At 40.6% G+C, this 20,675-nt stretch overlaps 1 protein-coding gene across 2 annotated transcripts in view; it reads right to left on the bottom strand.

Moving 5' to 3' along the window:
- Window positions 1–854: 854 nt before the first annotated feature.
- Window positions 855–20,675, bottom strand: part of Mansc1 (MANSC domain containing 1) — a 31,862-nt gene continuing 12,041 nt past the window's right edge. For both annotated transcript variants that reach the window (XM_027955919.2, XM_027955918.2), the window contains exons 3-4: window positions 16,906–17,046; window positions 855–2,469 (exon numbers count right to left, since the gene is read on the bottom strand). In XM_027955919.2, the coding sequence (XP_027811720.2) occupies window positions 1,538–2,469; window positions 16,906–17,046 (1,073 nt within the window). In that variant the 3' untranslated portion in view covers window positions 855–1,537. The remainder of the gene's footprint in view (window positions 2,470–16,905; window positions 17,047–20,675) is intronic.

Below are 20,675 nucleotides of genomic sequence, written 5' to 3'. Positions count from 1 at the left end.
AAAACAACAGGAGAACCAGAATCTTTTACAAACACCCACAGAAAGCCTTATTTTCACTCTTCAAATCCATTATCAAAGAGAGGAGACATTTTAAAATTCCAAGGTGCTTGGTTAACTAATCTGATTCTGGTCTACATGTAGATATTCAATAAATACTTGTTAAATTAAATTGACTCAAGATTTTATTTATTCAACCTAAAGCTTATGTAAACCCCTTGGAGATTTGTGTCAAGCTGTTAAGCTGCAAAATATATGAAAAGTAGTATTTTCAATAGGCTAGCTTTCCTCTTAATATGCTTTATGAGCTTAACCATAAACCAAGGGGAAGGGGGAGAGGCAGCCGGAGAGCAGAGGGAATGGAACAGGTGAGGAAGGAGGAGTGGGAAGAGAGGAGCCCATTTTTGTCACTGTCTACATTTTTCTCCATGGCTATGCTTATTAACCAGCTACTGCCCTCTAGTGCTCACTGTATAAACTGCTCATCTGAAATTCATTTTTATCTTAATCCTGTTTATACCTGAAGAGTCCAAACTTCTTGTTTTAGAGAAAAACAGACCCACATCCAGAGAGATGACATGTCAAATTGACCTAGGTGGCCTCGTAGACTCAGTTATCCCAACTTTAACTTGTCTGGCAAACTCTTTTATAAGCATTTCTCAGAAATTTCAGTAATATCAACCAATAAAAATTATAGCATACTAATATAAGTATTTTATATTACTTCTGATGCTGTTCCAAATAAAGCTAAAATTGGCTGATGGTGATGTTTAGAAAAAGAATTATAAATAATACTAGTACATCTTAAAATTAGTACAAGTTAAGAAAATGTTAATACAAAAAGAACAGACCCCAAATGGATTTGGCCATTTATTAGAATTGGCTTTAATCGTTGTCTCCATATAGGCTGATATTCTGCTAAAAGTTTCCCAGAGGAACCTCTTTGCTCCTTGACGGGAAAAGAAGGATTTGTCATTTTAACTTGGAACACATATTTTCATCATTTCATCATATTGCTGGTGGGAATAAACTGAAAGTTATCCAGCTGGACATGTCACTTACAAGAACATTACCGAGTAACAAAAGATTTATTCAAATATTTAACTGGAAGGAAATACATCTGGAATAAGTTTTATTGGAATTCATATAAAAAGAAAATCAATCCATTAAAACTAATATCATAAACAGTCGACTTTATCTGGAACCAGAAATATTAACAGATTGGAATCTAGATGTCCTAACCTTTATTCCTTGCAAAAAGCCAGCTGAATTTCCCAATTTATATGGCAATCACACTTTATTACTTTAGGTAGAGCTTTATTTTCAGTCAGTATTTTAGAGACAGATCATTCAAATTACCTAATTCGGTTTCTTTTCTCCCTCCTTCTCAAAAAAAAAAAAAAAACAAGCAAAAAGAAATTGGTAAGGGACATTTTCTGGTATTCAGAATACAATCTCCTATTGAGACCAGCAAGTCAGCAGAAATTCACTGCATTTGGCTTCCAATTACTAAATAATCAAGAGATAGCTACTTTTGCCTTTAGATGTCAACGTAGATTCCATTGATCAAGTAATCAAGTCTTGAGTACCGTTTCCTGCGGAGGGATTCTGAGAGCATCCTGCCCAAGATGATGAGGCCTATCACCAGGAACAGAACACCAAATAGCAAGGTACCCATGAGGAGCCACTTTTCAAATGGAAGGCTATATGGGCTTTCTGGAACTCTGTTCAGTGATGAACCACCTACGCTGGCCTTCCCCTTGTCCTGAAAAGCAGTTTTATTTGTAGCAGAAGACTCCACATTTGACCAAGAAAGTGTAGCAGATTTATGCCCAGACCTTATGTTTGAAGTCAGCATTTCTCTATAGGGCACAGTTTCTGAGGTGCCTGTCAAGTCTGTAGATGCTTGAAAGATGGTAATTGGAACCGCTACTGTAGTTTTAACTTGAGGTGTAACCATGGCACGTGTAAAAACTGTAGAAATGGGGGCTCTGGTCTGCTGAGAGGTGACAGTGGTTACAGGTGGAGCTGTGGTGACCACCCATGGTTGGAAAGTCACAGAGGGTCTCACTGAAGTACTGGTCGGTAGAAGAACTGCAGGTTTCAGAGGAGCAGAGGTGCCAGGCAGAGAAGCAGCAGCAGCCCCTGGAGCTGGGAAGGTAGCTGCATTTTCAGGCAGTGGATGAGCTATTTCTAGTTCTGAGGAAAACTGTGAATTCGGAGAATGGACGTTCTCTTTATAAACAGGGACCCGTGTAGTTGTTTGATCAGACTTGAATAGTTTCTGCAAGTGACCCGGGGATCCAGACTTCTGAGAAAGTGCATCTCTCCATAAGAGATCAGTAGGCTTCAAATTACCTGTCAGAGGAGGGAGAGTGCGAGTGACCGCTTGTGAAGACTGGCCATGGAAGAGATCATCTTCTTGTGCTAACTCTTGGTGTGGCAAATCAGTTCTGGTCAAAGATGGAAAATCTGAAAATGTAAACAAAAGGAGACTTAAATATGTCCATGCTAGGGTGGCTTAAAAAATATGTCACAACAGCTTGTTTAAACTTATCTTCAAACTGATAACCGATACTTGATTTTTTTTTTTTTTTTTAAACTGGAGACTGAATGCAGGGCCTGGTGTGCTAAGAAGCAAGCACTCTACCATGAGCTACACCCCTGGCCCTGATACTTGATATTCCATTGAAATATGTACAAAAAGGAAAAATACAAGTTGCTAAATCAGAATCTGATGATACTGCCTCTCTGCCCGATGCTGTGGTTTATTTCTACTCTGATGGAACAGAAGAAATGTATGGAGGCACTTCAGGTGAATTAAGAAAAAGATAGGAGCAGTAAAGCAGGGGGCTAAGAGGAGCTTGGCATGGGCAACAAGAGGGTTAGGAAGATGGGGATGGTCATGAAGATGGGGCTGGGGCAAGGGCAGAGAGCTGGGCCAAGGTGACAGGAGCAAATTGAGGACTAGCAGGGAGGAGGCTGCTGTGAGGCATGAGCTCCTGCAGAACATAACTGGGACTCAGATGACAAGTAATTATTAGGACAGATTTCATAGCATGGGCACAGGGCAGGCAAGAAAGGCTACGTAGGAGCGGTGGGAAAGTGAGGTGATGGGTTCAGCAGGGAAGAACTGAACTGTGATTCCTGTGATGTCCTTTAACAGGAAGGAGGAGAGGGCTGGATCTGGTCTCAGCACACCGAACCAAGGCAGCAGCAGAAGGTTGATCACATTTCTCAAGCAAACACCAGGGGTACACAGTTCCAGCACTGTACTTAGGAGGAAGGCTACCTGGGAGATTTAATTTTGACTCTCAAAGCTTAGAACATTATAATCAATGTCTTAGGTTAGGAGGAGGATGGGATAGACATACTGACAATCGGAAGAGCAGAAAACCTCATGGTCCTGATTCCTGTGGAGGAAGAACCAGCCTCCGATGTGCTCCTGCTGGAGAAAGCTTAGACTCTGGCTCTTGATCACACACACCATCTATCACAGCTCAAACCAGAAAAGCTTGTTCAGGTAATCGAGGGCAGCAAATGATCATCTGAATTACTCTCTATTACTCTGCTACTTGGCTAGTCATTTTGCTTAGATCAGAATTGCAGAAAACACAAGGAAAGAAGCTGAGGAATTTCCTGGCTTTTATTGGTTGACTCCCTTCTTCCTCAAATCCCATCCATCTCAGTTTTTAAACTAGTCCTCCCCCATCTCCTAACAGATCCAGGGGCAACTTCATACTTATAATATTCTGTGGCTACTCTCTAAGCCTCATACCCCTAGGTGGCCCTTCAGAGCTATCATTTATCAATCTATGTAGGACAGGGCCAGCAAACTATGGATCAATGGCCAAGTCTGGCCTGATGCCTGTTGTTGTATGGCTTATAAACCAAGAATGGTTTTTACATTTTTCAAATGGTTGGAAAAAAGCAAAACAAGACTAATATTTTGTAACACATGAATTATACAATATTCAAATTTTAGTATTCATAAATAAAGATTTACTGGTACACACATATATTTGTTTATATGTTATCTATCTATGGCTGCTTTTATATATGAGAACAAAGGTGAATAGGTACAAGAGATCATGTATGCCCACACTGCTTAAAATATTGGCCTTAAAAGTCTAAAATAGTCAAACCTTCATAGAAAACATTGGCAGACACCTGCTCTAGGATATAGTACTCTAAAGTAGAATTTGGATGCCTGAATTTCCTTTTTCCTCTAACAATGCAGAATAGGAGCATTTTTAGTACAGGTCATGTTCACATTCATAGCTTCAGCATCAGAAAACTACCTGTATCTTTAGAGAGAATTCAGGTATTAAAAAAAAAAAGACTTGGGCTGGTGCTGTGGCTCAGCAGTAGAATGTTCGCCTAGCACATGTGAGGCACTGGGTTCAATTCTCAGCAATAAAAATAAATAAATAAAAGGTACTGTGTCCAATTACAACTAAAAAAAATATTAAAAAAAAAAAAGACTTGATGGGAGTAGCTCAATGGTAGAGCACTTGCCTAGCATGCACAGGGCCTTGAGTTTGACCTTCAATGCTTAAAAAAAAAAAGATAATGACACAACAAGTTTCATTTTAAAGCTTGAGGGAAAAAAAGAGAAACTATATAGGTAAATACGCTCTAATGTGTGTGATATCAAAAGGCAAATAAAGCCATTGACAAGAATGATTGAAATAGTCTTTTCTTTATCAAGCATGCAAATTCAGAAATAAAGCAAAGCCAAGGCCTTTTCCTAAAGTAATATGTAATACGTTTTTTTTTTTTTTTTTTTGGTACCAGGAATTGAACCCAAGGTACTTAACCACTGAGCCACATCCCCAGCCCTTTTAAATATTTTAGAGACAAGGTCTTGTTGAGTTGCTTAGGGCCTTGCTAAGTTGCTGAGGCTGGCTTTGAACTCAAGATCCTCCTGCCTTAGCCCCCCAACCAGCTGGGATCACAGGTGTGCGACATCTTGCTCAGCTTAGTCCCATTTCTTCTTTTTTTAATTTTATATTTATTTTTTTTTAAATTTTAATTTGTTATATATGGCAGCATAATGCTTTACAATTCATATTACACATATAGAGCACAATTTTTTTTATTTCTGGTTGTATACAAAGTAGAGTCACACATTTCGTGTCTTCATACATGTACTTAGGGTAATGATGTCCATCCATTCCACCAACTTTTCCTACCCCCTTTCCCTCCCTCTCCTTTGCCTTATCTAGAATTCATCGAATCCTCCCATGCCCCACCCCCAACCACATTACGAACCAGCATCCATAAATCAGAGAATCTTTTGACATTTGTTTTTTTTTTGGGGGGGGACTGGCTAAATTTACTTAGGATTATATTCTCCAACTCCATCCATTTACCTGCAAATGCCATGATTTTATTCTCTTTTAATGCTAAATAATATTCAATTGTGTATATATACACATTTTCTTTATCCATTCATGTATCGAAGGGCATCTAGGTTGGTTCCACAATTTAGCTATTGTAAATTGTGTATCTATAAACAGCACATCAATGATGTGGCTGTGTCCCTGTAGTATGCTGTTTTTAAGTCTTTTGAGTATAGACAGAGAAGGGGATAGCTGGGTCAAATAGCTGTTCCATTCCCAGTTTTCTAAGGATTTTCCATACTGCTTTCCATATTGGCTGCACCTATTTGCAGTCTCACCAATAATGTCTGAGTGTGCCTTTCCCCCACATCCTCGCCAACACTTATTGTTGTTTGTATTTTTAATAACTGTCATTCTGACTGGAGTGAGATAAAAATCTTAAAGCAGTTTTGATTTGCATTTGTCTAATTGCTAGAGATGTTGAACATTTATATATATATATATATATATATATATATATATATATATATATATATATATATATATATTGATTGATAGAGGACACAGAGACTAACCTACATAATTACAATTATCTTATATTAGACAAAGGTGCCAAAAACATACATTGTAGAAAAGATAGCCTCTTCAACAAATGGTGCTGGGAAAACTGGAAATCCACATGTAACAAAATGAAATTAAACCTCTATCTCTCACCCTGCACAAAACTCAACTCAAAGTAGATCAAGGACCTAGGAATTAAACTAGAAACCTTTCTCCTAATGGAAGAAAAAGTAGGCCCAAATTTCCATCTGTTGGATTAGGCCCCAACTTCCTTAATAAGACTCCTATAGCACAAGAATTAAAACCAAGAAGCAATAAATGAGATGGATTCAAACTAAAAAGCTGCTTCTCAGCAAAAGAAACAATCAGTGAGGTGAACAGAGAGCCTACAATTTGGAAACAAATTTTTACCACACACACACATCAGAGCACTAATCTCTAGGACACATAAAGAACTCAAAAATCTTAATACCAAAAAGGCAAATAGTCCCATTTCTTGATAAGATTCTTGTATTGGAGGGTTGGGGTTGTGGCTCAGTGGTAGAGTGCTTGCCTAGCATGTGTGAAGCCCTAGGTTCGATCCTCAGCACCACATAAAAATAAATAACCAAAATAAAGATATTGTGTCCATCTACAACTTAAAAAAAAAAAAGATTCTTGTATTGGCAAAGTTCCTAGAAGCACAAAGGGATCTCCACACCTGCTCCATTTACCTCTTCCACTGGTGTTTGCACTGAGGCGTGGCACTTTCTCTCAGTCACAGAGATAAACCATAGAAGGAGCTGAGAAACAGCCCTCTGCTCTCAACTCAAATTTTGAGTTTCATTTTCCAATAGACTTCACTGAGTCAAAAAATGAAGGACTGGGGGCTGGGGTTGTGGCTCAGTGGCAGAGTACTTGCTTAGCATGCATGAGGCACTGGGTTCAATCCCCAGCACCACTTAAAAAAAACAAATCTAAATAAACAAAATAAAGGTATTATGTCCCTCTACAACTAAAAACATTAAAAAACATAATAATGAAGGACTGCCTGTCATCCCAATGACTCAGGAGGCTGAGGCAGGAGGATCATAAGTCTGAGACCAGTCTTGGCAACTTAGCAAAACTCTGTCTCAAAATTAAAAAGGGATTGGGGATATAGCTCAGTGATAGAACACCATTGGGTTCAATCTCCAGTACAGCCTCCCCTTCACAAACAAAGAGCGACTACTTTATGGAGATTAGCTAATGTAGATTAGCTGAGCAGAGTTCCAATCTGTTTTATTTCTGAATTCTATTCTTCCAGTCCTGGGTAGAAATTACATACCTTAAAACTATAAAAAATGATTAAATAAACCACACTGTGATGGGTTTATAGAATGAACAAAGTCCACTGTCATCTTTCAAATTTTCAGTCTGTAAATATTTGTCAATTGAATATAGGAAATAAGAGTACCTCCAGATATAAACCATTAAATATATATCTACATTGAATTTTACTTCAAATAGGAGACAGATATTTTTTTCTTTTTTGGTACCAGGAATTGAACCCAGGGCACTTAACCACTGAGTTATACCCCAGCCCCTCCACCATTTTTTTTAAAGAATATTTATTTTTTAGTTATAGTTGGACCCAATACCTTTATTTTATTTATTTATTATTTATGTGGTGCCGAGGATCGAACTCAGGGCCTTGCACATGCTAGGTGAGTGCTCTACCTCTGAGCCATAACCCCAGCCCCCTGTCCCTTTTTAATATTTATTTAGAGATAGGGTCTCACTGAGTTGCTTAGCATCTCGCTTTTTGCTGAGGCTGGCTTTGAATTTGTGATCCTCCTGCCTCAGACTCCCGAGCTGCTGGGATTGCAGATGTGTGCCAGTTGCCTGGCCAAGAGATAATTTTTAAAAATACAAACATATCCTCTTGTTCAATATGTCCCCAAACTGATATTTCATTATTTATTTTGGTGGTACTGGGGACTGAACTCAGGGCATCATGAACGCTAGATAAGCATTCTGCCACTGAGCCACACCCCACTCTTTTATTTATTTATTTTAGTTGTAGATGGACATGATACCTTTATTTTATTTATTTTTATGTGGTGCTGAGGATAAAACCCAGTGCCTCACACATGCTTGGCAAGCACTCTCCTACTGAGCCATACCTTAGCCCCTCCTTCCCCCCCTTCCTTTTTTTGTTTCTTTTTGGGACATGGTCTTGTTAAGTTGCCCAGGCCAGCCTTAAACTTGCAATCTTCCTGCCTCAGCTTCCCGAGTAGCTGGAATTACAGGATCATGCCAGTAATTTTTTTAAAAATATTTTTTAGTTGTAGTTGGACACAATACCTTTATTTATTTATTTTTATGTGGTGCTGAGGATGGAACCCAGGGCCTCACACATGCAAGGCAAGCGCTCTACCACTGAGCCACAACCCCAGCCCAGTAATTTGTTTTTAATGGGGTACTCTTGATCTATCAACATATATTCATAAATAGAATTAAGGACATAACTTGTACACACACTGTATATATAAACAGTTCTTTGCATGGTGCCACTTTGCCCCTAAATGTCTATCAATCTGCTCTGGGCTGATGTTGCCCCCTGGTGGCTGACATAAGAATGGTTTGATTCTAATTCCACTTCATCATCTCACACTTGTCCTTTCCTTCCTTTCCCACTGATGAGGATCTTTATCACATATTTCCTCTTTCGTAGTGCATTGTAAAATCAACAATATTATAGAAGCATTATAAACTTTTTTTTGTACCAGGGATTGAACTCAGGGGCACTTGACCACGGAGCCATATTCCCAGCCCTATTTTGTATTTTATTTGGACACAGGGTCTTACTCAGTTGCTTAGCACCTTGCCATGGCTGAAGCTGGCTTTGAACTCGTGATCCTCCTGTCTCAAGCTCCCAAACTGCTGGGATTACAGGTGTGCACCTGGCAGAAGTATTATAAACATTAAAAAACAAACTCAACTATAATTTCCACCATATTCCAGAAACAGATTATTATTTATACAAAGAATCCATGCTGCATGCTCATGTTTAAAGGAATAATTGATATAGCAGGTTTCCTGGCTCATGAACAAAACTTAAACACAGGCTCACTTGGGAGACAAAGTGATGCCATCACCCAGGCTGTGTCAGGAGCAGTATCATTCCCCAAAGAACCTTATACTTAACTGGGAATGGTGGCTCATGCCAGTAATCCCAGCAGCTCAGGAGGCTGAGACAGGAGGATTGCAAGTTCAAAGCCAGCCTCGGCAACGGTGAGGTGCTAAGCAACTCGGTAAGACCCTGTCTCTAAATAAAATACAAAATAGGGCTGGGGATGTGTCTCAGTGGTTGAGTGTCCCTGAGGACAATCCCAGGTACCCTCCTCAGCAACAAATAAAGAACCTCACACTTAACGCAGGCAAGAGAGAAACTCTTGATTCCACTCCACCTCTCAACCTTAAAACTTTTCTTAAATTTTGCCTAAGTAGTGTCTCCATCCATTTAGATGCTCAAGTTCAAAAGTAGGACTCAACTCTTTCACTTTCCTAGTCCTGGTCCCTGACATCCATGCCATCAGCAAGTCTTATCAACTGTTTTCGACTGACCGCAGCTCATTCAGCCATAGAACAGGTAATTTCAGGCTGCCATTTGCCTGCGGCTTGCAGACAGATTGCTAGGGTTCAGTGCCTGGGTGCTTCTTAGAACCTGATCTTATCGGAGCGAACACCGAGCACGGGGCGGCCGAGTTCCGGCTCCCGGAACCGCCCTGGCCCAGGGCTGCGGAGCCTGCGGAGCCTGCTTCTTGGACCCTGCTCCTATCAGAGCATACACCAAGCACTAAGCGGCCGAATTCCGGCTCCCGGAACTGAGCCCGCGGGGACTGCTTCTTGGAGCCTACTCTTATAGGAGCTTACACCGAGCATGGAGCGGCCGAGTTCCGGCTCCCGGAACTTCCCTGGCCCGGGGCTAGGAGCCCGCGGAAACTGCTTCTCGGTCCGGGTCCTGCTGAGGGCCGGTCAGGACTCACCCATTGCTTTGGTTGCCCGGCAAGGGGAACGAAATGCTGCCATTCGCATAGGATACCAACATGGCAGAGATCTGATGTCATCAGAAAGCGGCGGAGGAGAGAACTTCATCAATACCAGCGGCGACATAAACAGTTGGTCTCCTGGTAGGGGGGGTGAGGCACAGACACCCGAGTCTCCTCAATTTGTCGTCGAGCCAGAGGGGAGGAGCCGGGCCGCCGCCAGCGCCCGGAGCAGGCCCAGCAGCTTGCCAGCGTGGTGACCGCGTGACCCCAATTGGAGAGGGGGCGGAGCGGAGCCGCCACCCGCACCCGCAAGGTGGGCAGACCCGCGACCCAGTGGTACATGGGCCTGGTAGGAGGGGCAGGGCAGAGCCGCCGTTCGCGCTTGCAAGGTAAACAGACCTGTGACAGCCTGGCGGGTCAGGCCCAGTGGCCTGCCAGTGTGGTACACACGTCACCCCAACTGGAGTAGGGGCAGAGCAGATCCTTCTCCCACGCCCGGATCAGGCCCTGCCGGTGTGGTGGCCACGTGACCCCAATTGGAGTGGGGGCGGAGCGGAATCGCCACCCGTGCCCGCAGGGTGAGCAGACCTGTGACCAACCTGCAGATCAGGCCCAGGGGTCCGCAGGCGTGGTAGGAGGGGCAGGGCAGATCCCCCGCCCGCGCCTCCAAGGTAGGCAGACCTGCGACAGACCGGCAGATCAGGCCCAGGAGCCTACCGGCGTGGTACACACACCACCCTAATTGGAGTAGGGGCAGAGCAGAGTCGCCGCCCGTGCCAGGAACAGGCCCAGCGTCCTGCAGGCGGGGTAGTCAGGACACCCCAATTGGAGTAGGGGCAGAGCAGAGCCTCCACCCGTGCCCAAAAGGTGGGCATATCTGCGACCGACCAGCGGGACAGGCCCAGTGGCCTGCCGGTACGACAGACACGTCACCCCATTTGGAGTAGGGGCAGAGTAGAGCCGCCGCCCGCGCCTGCAGGGTAGGCAAACCTGCAACCGACCGGCGGATCAGGTCCGGTGGCCTGCCGGCGTGGTACACTCGTCACCCCAATTGGAGTAAGGAGAGAGCAGAGCCGCAGCCCGCGCCTGCAGGAAAGATACGCAAGCAGTATGAAAAGACAAGGAAAGAAAGGACCACAAGCAATGCAGGTCAACGCAACTTTAGAAGAGGTAACAGCTGCAGCAGATGGAATGTCAGATAAAGAATTCAGGGTATACATGCTTCAGATGATCTGGAGTATCAAGGAAGACATTAAACAGCAAAATCAGACAATGAAAGATCACTTCGACAATGAATTACGCAAACAAATCCAGGAAGCAAAGGATCAACTATACAGGGAGATAGAGGTTATAAAAAACAAACAAACAGAAATCCTAGAAATGCAGGAAGCAATAAACCAACTTAAAAACTCAATGGAGAATACTACCAGCAGAGTAGAACACTTAGAAGATAGAACATCAGACAATGAAGACAAAGTATTTCAACTTGAAAAGAACATAGACAGCTCAGCAAGACTGTTAAGAAACCATGAGCAGAACATCCAAGAAATATGGGATAACATTAAGAGACCAAACTTAAGAGTCATTGGGATACAGGAAGGTACAGAGCTCCAAACCAAAGGAATGAGCAGTCTATTCAGTGAAATAATACGAGAAAACTTCCCAGACTTGAAGAATGAGACAGAATTCCAAATCCTAGAAGCCTACAGGACGCCAAATGTGCAAAATCATAAGAGATCCACACCTAGACACATTATAATGAAGATGCCCAACATACAGAATAAGGAGAGAATTTTAAAAGCTACAAGAGAAAGGAAGCAGATTACATTTAGGGGTAAGCCAATCAGGATAACAGCTGATCTTTCAACACAGACTCTGAAAGCTAGAAGATCCAGGAATAACATATTTCAAACACTGAAAGAAAATGGGTTCCAACCAAGAATTGTGTATCTAGCGAAATTAAGCTTCAGGATGGAAGATGAAATTAAAACCTTCCACGATAAACAAAAGTTTAAAGAATTCGCAGCTAGAAAACCATCTCTTCAAAACATCCTCGCCAAAGCATTACAGGAAGAGGAAATGGAAAATAACAATGAAAACCAACAGTGGGAGGTAGGACAGTAAAGGGGGGGAAAATAATCAAAGAGGAAAACAAACCATGTTTAGTAACAGAAATAAACAAATATGGCTGGAAGAACAACCCATATCTCAATAATAACCCTAAATGTTAATGGCTTAAACTCACCAATTAAGAGACACAGGCTAGTAGAATGGATCACAAAACAAGACCCAACAATATGCTGCCTACAGGAGACGCATTTGATAGGAAAAGACATACATAGGCTGAAGGTGAAAGGTTGGGAAAAATCATATCACTCATATGGACTTCGGAAACAAGCAGGAGTGTCCATACTCATATCAAATAAAATAGATTTCAAGCCAAAGTTAATCAAAAGGGATAAAGAGGGACACTACATACTGCTTAAGGGAACCATACACCAACAAGACATAACAATCATAAATATTTATGCCCCAAACAATGGTGCAGCTATGTTCGTCAAACAAACTCTTCTCAAGTTCAAGAGTCTAATAGACCACCATACCATAATCATGGGAGACTTCAACACACCTCTCTCACCAATGGACAGATCTTCCAAACAAAAGTTGAATAAGGAAACTATAGAACTCAATAACACTATTAATAACCTAGACCTAATTGACATATATAGAGTATACCACCCAACATCAAGCAGTTACACTTTTTTCTCAGCAGCACATGGATCCTTCTCAAAAATAGATCATATATTATGTCACAGGGCAACTCTTAGACAATATAAAGGAGTAGAGATAATACCATGCATCTTATCTGATCATAATGGAATGAAACTGAAAATCAATGATAAAAGAAGGAAGGAAAAAGCATACATCACTTGGAGAATGAACAATAGGTTACTGAATGATCAATGGGTTATAGAAGACATCAAGGAGGAAATTAAAAAATTCTTAGAGATAAATGAAAACACAGACACAACATATCGGAATCTATGGGACACACTGAAAGCAGTTCTAAGAGGAAAATTCATTGCTTGGAGTTAATTCCTTAAAAAAAGAAAAAACCAACAAATAAATGATCTCATACTTCATCTCAAAATCCTTGAAAAAGAAGAGCAAAACAACAGCAAAAGAAGTAGAAGGCAAGAAATAATTAAAATCAGAGCTGAAATTAATGAAATCGAAACAAAAGAAACAATTGAAAAAATTGACAAAACTAAAAGTTGGTTCTTTGAAAAAATAAACAAAATCGACAGACCCTTAGCGATGCTAGCGAAGAGAAGAAGAGAGAGAACTCAAATTACTAGCATACGGGATGAAAAAGGCAATATCACAACAGACACTTCAGAAATACAGAAGATAATCAAAAACTATTTTGAATCCTTATACTCCAATAAATTAGAAGATAGTGAAGGCATAGATAAATTTCTTAAGTCATATGATCTGCCCAGATTGAGTCAGGAGGATATAGAAAACCTAAACAGACCAATATCAATTGAGGAAATAGAAGAAACCATAAAAAGACTACCAACTAAGAAAAGCCCAGGACCGGATGGGTATACAGCAGAATTTTACAAAACCTTTAAAGAAGAACTAATACCAATACTTTTCAAGCTACTTCAGGAAATAGAAAAAGAGGGAGAACTTCCAAATTCATTCTATGAGGCCAACATCACCCTGATACCTAAACCAGATAAAGACACTTCAAAGAAAGAAAACTACAGACCAATATCTCTAATGAACCTAGATGCAAAAATCCTCAATAAAATTCTGGCGAATCGGATACAAAAACATATCAAAAAAATTGTACACCATGATCAAGTAGGATTCATCCCTGGGATGCAAGGCTGGTTCAATATACGGAAATCAATAAATGTTATTCACCACATCAATAGACTTAAAAATAAGAACCATATGATCATCTCGATAGATGCGGAAAAAGCATTCGACAAAGTACAGCATCCCTTTATGTTCAAAACTCTAGAAAAACTAGGGATAACAGGAACATACCTCAATATTGTAAAAGCAATCTATGCTAAGCCTCAGGCTAGCATCATTCTGAATGGAGAAAAACTGAAGGCATTCCCTCTAAAATCTGGAACAAGACAGGGATGCCCTCTCTCTCCACTTCTGTTCAACAAAGTTCTAGAAACACTGGCCAGAGCAATTAGACAGACGAAAGAAATTAAAGGCATCAAAATAGGAAAAGAAGAACTTAAATTATCACTATTTGCAGATGATATGATTCTATACCTAGCAGACCCAAAAGGCTCTACAAAGAAACTATTAGAGCTAATAAATGAATTCAGCAAAGTGGCAGGATATAAAATCAATACGCATAAATCAAAGGCATTCCTGTATATCAGCGACAAATCCTCTGAAATGGAAATGAGGACAACCACTCCATTCAAAATATCTTCAAAAAAAATAAAATACTTGGGAATCAACCTAACAAAAGAGGTGAAAGACTTATACAATGAAAACTACAGAACCCTAAAGAGAGAAATAGAAGAAGATCTTAGAAGATGGAAAAATATACCCTGTTCATGGATAGGCAGAACTAACATCATCAAAATGGCGATATTACCAAAAGTTCTCTATAGGTTTAATGCAATGCCAATCAAAATCCCAACGGCATTTCTTGTAGAAATAGAGAAAGCAATCATGAAATTCATATGGAAAAATAAAAGACCCAGAATAGCAAAAACAATGCTAAGCAGGAAGTGTGAATCAGGCGGTATAGCGATACCAGACTTCAAACTATACTACAGAGCAATAGTAACAAAAACAGCATGGTACTGGTACCAAAACAGGCGGGTGGACCAATGGTACAGAATAGAGGACACAGAAACCAATCCACAAAACTACAACTATCTTATATTTGATAAAGGGGCTAAAAGCATGCAATGGAGGAAGGATAGCATCTTCAACAAATGGTGCTGGGAAAACTGGAAATCTATATGCAACAAAATGAAACTGAATCCCTTTCTCTCGCCATGCACAAAAGTGAATTCAAAATGGATCATGGAGCTTGATATCAAATCAGAGACACGCCGTCTGATAGAAGAAAAAGTTGGCTACGATCTACAGTCGGTGGGGTCGGGCTCCAAATTCCTCAATAGAACACCCATAGCACAAAAGTTAATAACTAGAATCAACAAATGGGACTTACTCAAACTAAAAAGTTTTTTCTCAGCAAAAGAAACAATAAGAGAGGTAAATAGGGAGCCTACACCCTGGAACAAATCTTTACTCCTCACACTTCAGATAGAGCCCTAATATCCAGAGTATACAAAGAACTCAAAAAATTAGACAATAAGAGAACAAACAACCCAATCAACAAATGGGCCAAGGACCTGAACAGACACTTCTCAGAGGAGGACATACAGTCAATCAACAAGTACATGAAAAAATGCTCAACATCTCTAGCTGCCAGAGAAATGCAAATCAAAACCACCCTAAGATACCATCTCACTCCAGTAAGATTGGCAGCCATTATGAAGTCAAACAACAACAAGTGCTGGCGAGGATGTGGGGAAAAGGGTACACTTGTACATTGCTGGTGGGACTTCAGATTGGTGCAGCCAATTTGGAAAGCAGTATGGAGATTTCTTGGAAAGCTGGGAATGGAGCCACCATTTGACCCAGCTATTCCCCTTCTCGGTCTATTCCCTAAAGACCTAAAAAGAGCATGCTACAGGGACACTGCTACATCGATGTTCATAGCAGCACAGTTCACAATAGCAAGACTGTGGAACCAACCTAGATGCCCTTCAATAGACGAATGGATAAAAAAAATGTGGCATTTATACACAATGGAGTATTACTCTGCATTAAAAAATGACAAAATCATAGAATTTACAGGGAAATGGATGGCATTAGAGCAGATTATGCTAAGTGAAGCTAGCCAATCCCTAAAAAACAAATGCCAAATGTCTTCTTTGATATAAGGAGAGTAAGTAAGATCAGAGTAGGGATGAAGAGCAGGAGAAGAAGATTAACATTTAACAGGGATGAGAGGTGGGAGGGAAAGGGAGAGAGAAGGGAAATTGCATGGTAATGGAAGGAGACCCTCAGGGTTATACAGTGGAGGGGGTAGAGAGAGAGGAGGGGAGGGGAGGGGAGGGGAGAGGTGGGGAGGGGAGGGGAGAGGTGGGGAGGGGGGAGGGTGGAGGATGGGAAAGGCAGCGGAGTACAACAGACACTAGTATGGCAATATGTAAATCAATGGATGTGTAACTGATGTGATTCTGCAATCTGTGTATGGGGTGAAGGTGGGAGTTCATAACCCACTTGAATCAAAGTGTGGAATATGATATGTCAAGAAATTTGTAATGTTTTGAACAACCCACAATAAAAAATTAAAAAAAAAAAAAAAAAAAAAAAAGAACTTAAAAACAAAAACCAGGGCTGGGGATAGAGCTCAGGTGGTAGAGTGCTTCCCTCACATGCACAAGGCCCTGGGTTCAATCCCCAGTAACACACACATATACACACAAAGATACACAGACACACAAAAGCAAAAAAAAAAAGTCTAGGTGCCACACATTTAAAATCCTAGCTACCTGGAACTGAGGCAGAAGGATCACAAGTTTGTGATCAGCTTAGGTAAGCTGGTGAGACCCTGCCTCAAAAGAAAAAATTTAAAAAGGGGAAGGGATATGGCTTAGCGGTAGAGTGACCCTGGATTAATTAAAAAAAAAATTTCATGAGAGATCTGTGTACCTTTTATCATATAAATGTGAAAACAAAACAAAATATTATCACTTAGAGGTCTTTCATTGGAAAACAGATTTTGGCTTAATAAATTGAATTTCCCAAAGTGAAATACATGTGAACCCTTTTGGTAGTTTTATTTAGATTCTAGTAAAAAATCTTCCATAGAAACCATATACTTGATTCCAATCACAAAAGAAAAAGAAACATGCTTTTGTTACCTCTGATTATCCTGTAACTCATAAGTCCCTTTGCAGGTTTTAGTGGACAGGCTTCCTCACTGGGACAGAAAAACAGGTAGCAGTTGGGTTGTTTGGCTGTTTTTCGGGTGTCGAAGATCATCAAGTTACACGCTTTGTCCCCTGAAATGAAAGGTTTTATAAGAATAATTTTGAAATAGACTTTCTCAAGAGCAGGGCAAGAAGGAAGAGCTTCACTTATTTTGGTGTCCAACATAAACACCTTTGTTCGGTTTGTTGACTTGCCTGCTGGCCACTGAATCATTTCCTTTTTCTTAGTTGTGTAAAGCAATTTTAAACCTTGTTGGGTTTACAAATTTGAGTTAAGGTTATTCTTTCTTTCTTTCTTTCTTTTTTGACAAAACCAGTTCTTAATGGTACATTTAATTCCTTAGAAATAAACCTTCCATTTGTTAAAATATTCCTCAAAATATGCATTGAAGTGCTAATTTTGCAGTCATTACACGACTTCCAATTGGCTGGACATCAAGAAATGGCTCAAACTCTAATAATGTCATGTATCTCTTCTATTGCAAGACATGTATAAACTGAGTCAGGGTGGAGTAAATTAGTCATCATAAATACGATGCCTCTTTCCACAAAGGATTCAAGTAGTACATGGAATACAAAGTCCATCTTTTTATTTATTAATTTTTTTAAGGAAACAGGATCTTGCTGGGTTTCCCAGGCTGGGTTCCCTGGGGAATGCCTGGCCTCAAGCAATCCTCCTGGGACTACAGGTAGGTGCTGAAGCACCTCACTGTGAATTATTTTTATCAGTATTATGTTAGTCAGCTTTTCATTGCTGTGACCAAGGACAACTTAGTTGAGGAAAAGTTTATTTTGGCTCATGGTTTCAGGGGTTTTTGTTCATGGTGGGCCAGCTTCATTACTTTGGGCCCAAAGTAAGGCAGAACGTCATGGCAGAAGGGCATGGACAAAGAAAGCTACTTGGTTCATGGCAGAGAAAAAGCAGAGAGAGAAGGCTAAGCCGTTGCAGGGAAGATAAACCCTCCCAGGGCAAGCCCCAGTAATCTGTCCCATCCAGCCAAGCCCTACCTGCCTATAGTTACACCCAGTCTGTCCATTCAATCTAGGATGAACTAATTAGGTTACAGCTCTCATAATCCAATCATTTGACTTCTGAATAGTCTTGCATTAACAGGAGCTTTTGGATGACACCTCATATCCAAACAAATATCATTCTTCTGGCTTTCCTTATTTCCCTTATCATTTTTACCACTTCTTCTAGACCAGCAAATGGCTAGGGATCAACCCCGATCTCTAGGTGAGAATGAAGATTTTTAGCTTCTGCAAGGGTTTTATCATCATCTCTTCACTATTCAGGGAATAAGAGAGATTTCTGCTTTTCATTTCTCAAAAATGTGTTATCTGCAGTACATTCTTTTTGGCACTTAGGTAAAATAAAGGAGCCATAAGCTGCAAAATTTGGGGTCCTTTGCTTATAGTAAGTGGTAATAGCACTTGTGCTGGTAAAATAAAAACAGCAAACCCTCATTTCTTAGAATTGAGGAGAAATGCAGTTCCCTACAGTGCCAGGAAATACCCACACTGAGAGCATTCAGTCCTGTTTGCAGGTGATGTTTCTTTCTATTTCACATAAATGTTTTTATCAACATTAAAAAAAAAGTAAGAATTTAAAATTCTGTCATATACAGTATCCAAAAGCACACTGCTTAGTTAGAGATCCCTGAAGGGGATCTGACACCAAGAATACAGTATCATCCACACCAGTTTTCTAATTCTCTGACAAAACTGGATACCCAATAATTCAATTCAATTCTGACTCAAATACCTAGAATTGGCATCAGACTCCAGGGTTTAAGGGCTCAGTCCCACAAGACTGCCCTAACTTCAGAAGCCAGTAGCAAACATTGGGCCTCCATATTACAGGACCATCTGTCTAGGTACAAATTCAGGGGCTGCCAAAACCCTACCCTTCAAATTTGATAATTTCCTAGTATGGCTCATGGTATTTACTCAGGTAAATGCTATATTTACCATTATAGTTGTTAAAAAGATAAAAATGATTTTTTTTTTTTTTTGGTGTGTTGAGGATTGAACCCAGGGGGCCTTGTGCATGCTAAACAGAAAGATAAATAAATCTCTGGATAGAGGCATATAGGATGATGTTTGGAAGGGTCCCGAGTATAGTATCCTCTGTTTTTATGGAAATGGCGTGTACTACCCTCCTAGCACATGGATGTGTTCGCCAACCTGGAAACTCCCCCAAATCATACATAGGGGGCTATATGGAGGTTTTATTTTATTTATTTTTTAAATTTTTTAAAATTATACATGGCCATAATATCTTTATTTTGTTTGTTTATTTTTATGTGGTGCTGAGGATCAAACCCAGGGTCTCACAGTGCGAGGCGAGCACTCCACCACGGAGCCACAACCCCAGCCCCTGGAGGTTTTATTACATGATTAAATTATTGGCCAATGTGATTCAATCAATCTCTAGGCCTTTCCTGGATGGGTGGGTGGGGTGGGGTGGGAGGCCTGAAATTTCCAAGATTCTGATGAAGTGACCTTTCTGGAAATTAGCACTTATCTAGAAGCAATCTAGGGAGCTGTCAAGAGTAGCTTCATTAGCACAAATTCAGGTATGGTTAAAAGGGTTATAAATAACAAAAGATGTATGCTCATATCACTCAGGAAATTCCAAAGGTTTTTAGGAGCTCTGTGCCAGGAACCAGGGATAAAGACTACATACATATTCCTTATAATACTATAATCATTATAGAAAGAAAAGGAAGTAAAAATTCAAGAATGAATATATGCTTTGGTTGGCTAATAAGTCAAGAAGCACTGGTCCAGGATTCACTAGCTCTTCTAGGTTTCTTAATGGCAAGACCTTGTCCATCTTATTCACTGTTTTGTCGACAGCACTTAGAGAGGTATTAGGTGCTCAATAGTAGTTGTCTTTTCATTGAGAGAACTAGGACAAGATATAAGAAAAACTGAAAAACAACCACTGTTTAGATATGTAGTTCTCTTTTCAGGTTGCAGATGTTAAGTCTAAAGTATATAAAGGCATTGTTCAAATATATCAGACTCAGTTTCCTTCTGTGTCATGTGCATGGTCCCTAAATAACTCCCTGCCCCTGCAGAGTCCTAGAAGCTGCAATTACCTAGTGGTCAGTGGCTTCATTCTGTGTTGTGCCAGCTCAGGGAGGCCCATAAAGTAGAAGGTTTTGTGCTTCCACTTAAAAGTCAAATTCTGATTAGATTTTAAATCTAATGGGATGAGTTACGACTTTGACTTTTTTTTTTGTACTGGGAATTAAACCCAGGGGCACTTAACCACTGAACCACATCCTCAGCCCTTTTTTTAAATATGGTTTTTAGTTGTTGATAGATCTTTATTTTATTTATTTATATGTGGTGCTGAAAATCGAACCCAGTGCCTCATACACACCAGGCAAGTGCGCTACCGCTGAGCCACAACCCCAGCCCCTTCTTTTAAATTTTGACACAGGGGGCTGGGGATGTGGCTCAAGTGGTAGCGCGCACGCCTGGCATGCGTGCGGCCCGGGTTGGATCCTCAGCACCGCATACAAACAAAGATGTTGTATCTGCTGAGAACTGAAAAATAAATATTAAAAAAATTCTCTCTCTCTCAATCAATCAACCAATCAATCAATCAATAAATTTTGACACAGGGTCTCGCTAAGTTCCTGAGGCTGGCTTTAAACTCACAATCCTCTTGTCTCAGCCTCCCAAGC

This window comes from Marmota flaviventris, chromosome 3, assembly GCF_047511675.1.
Source record: "Marmota flaviventris isolate mMarFla1 chromosome 3, mMarFla1.hap1, whole genome shotgun sequence".
Taxonomy (NCBI): Eukaryota; Metazoa; Chordata; class Mammalia; order Rodentia; family Sciuridae; genus Marmota; species Marmota flaviventris.
The sequence above is the reverse complement of the archived record's forward strand: the minus strand, read 5'-3'. Positions and strand labels throughout refer to the sequence as shown.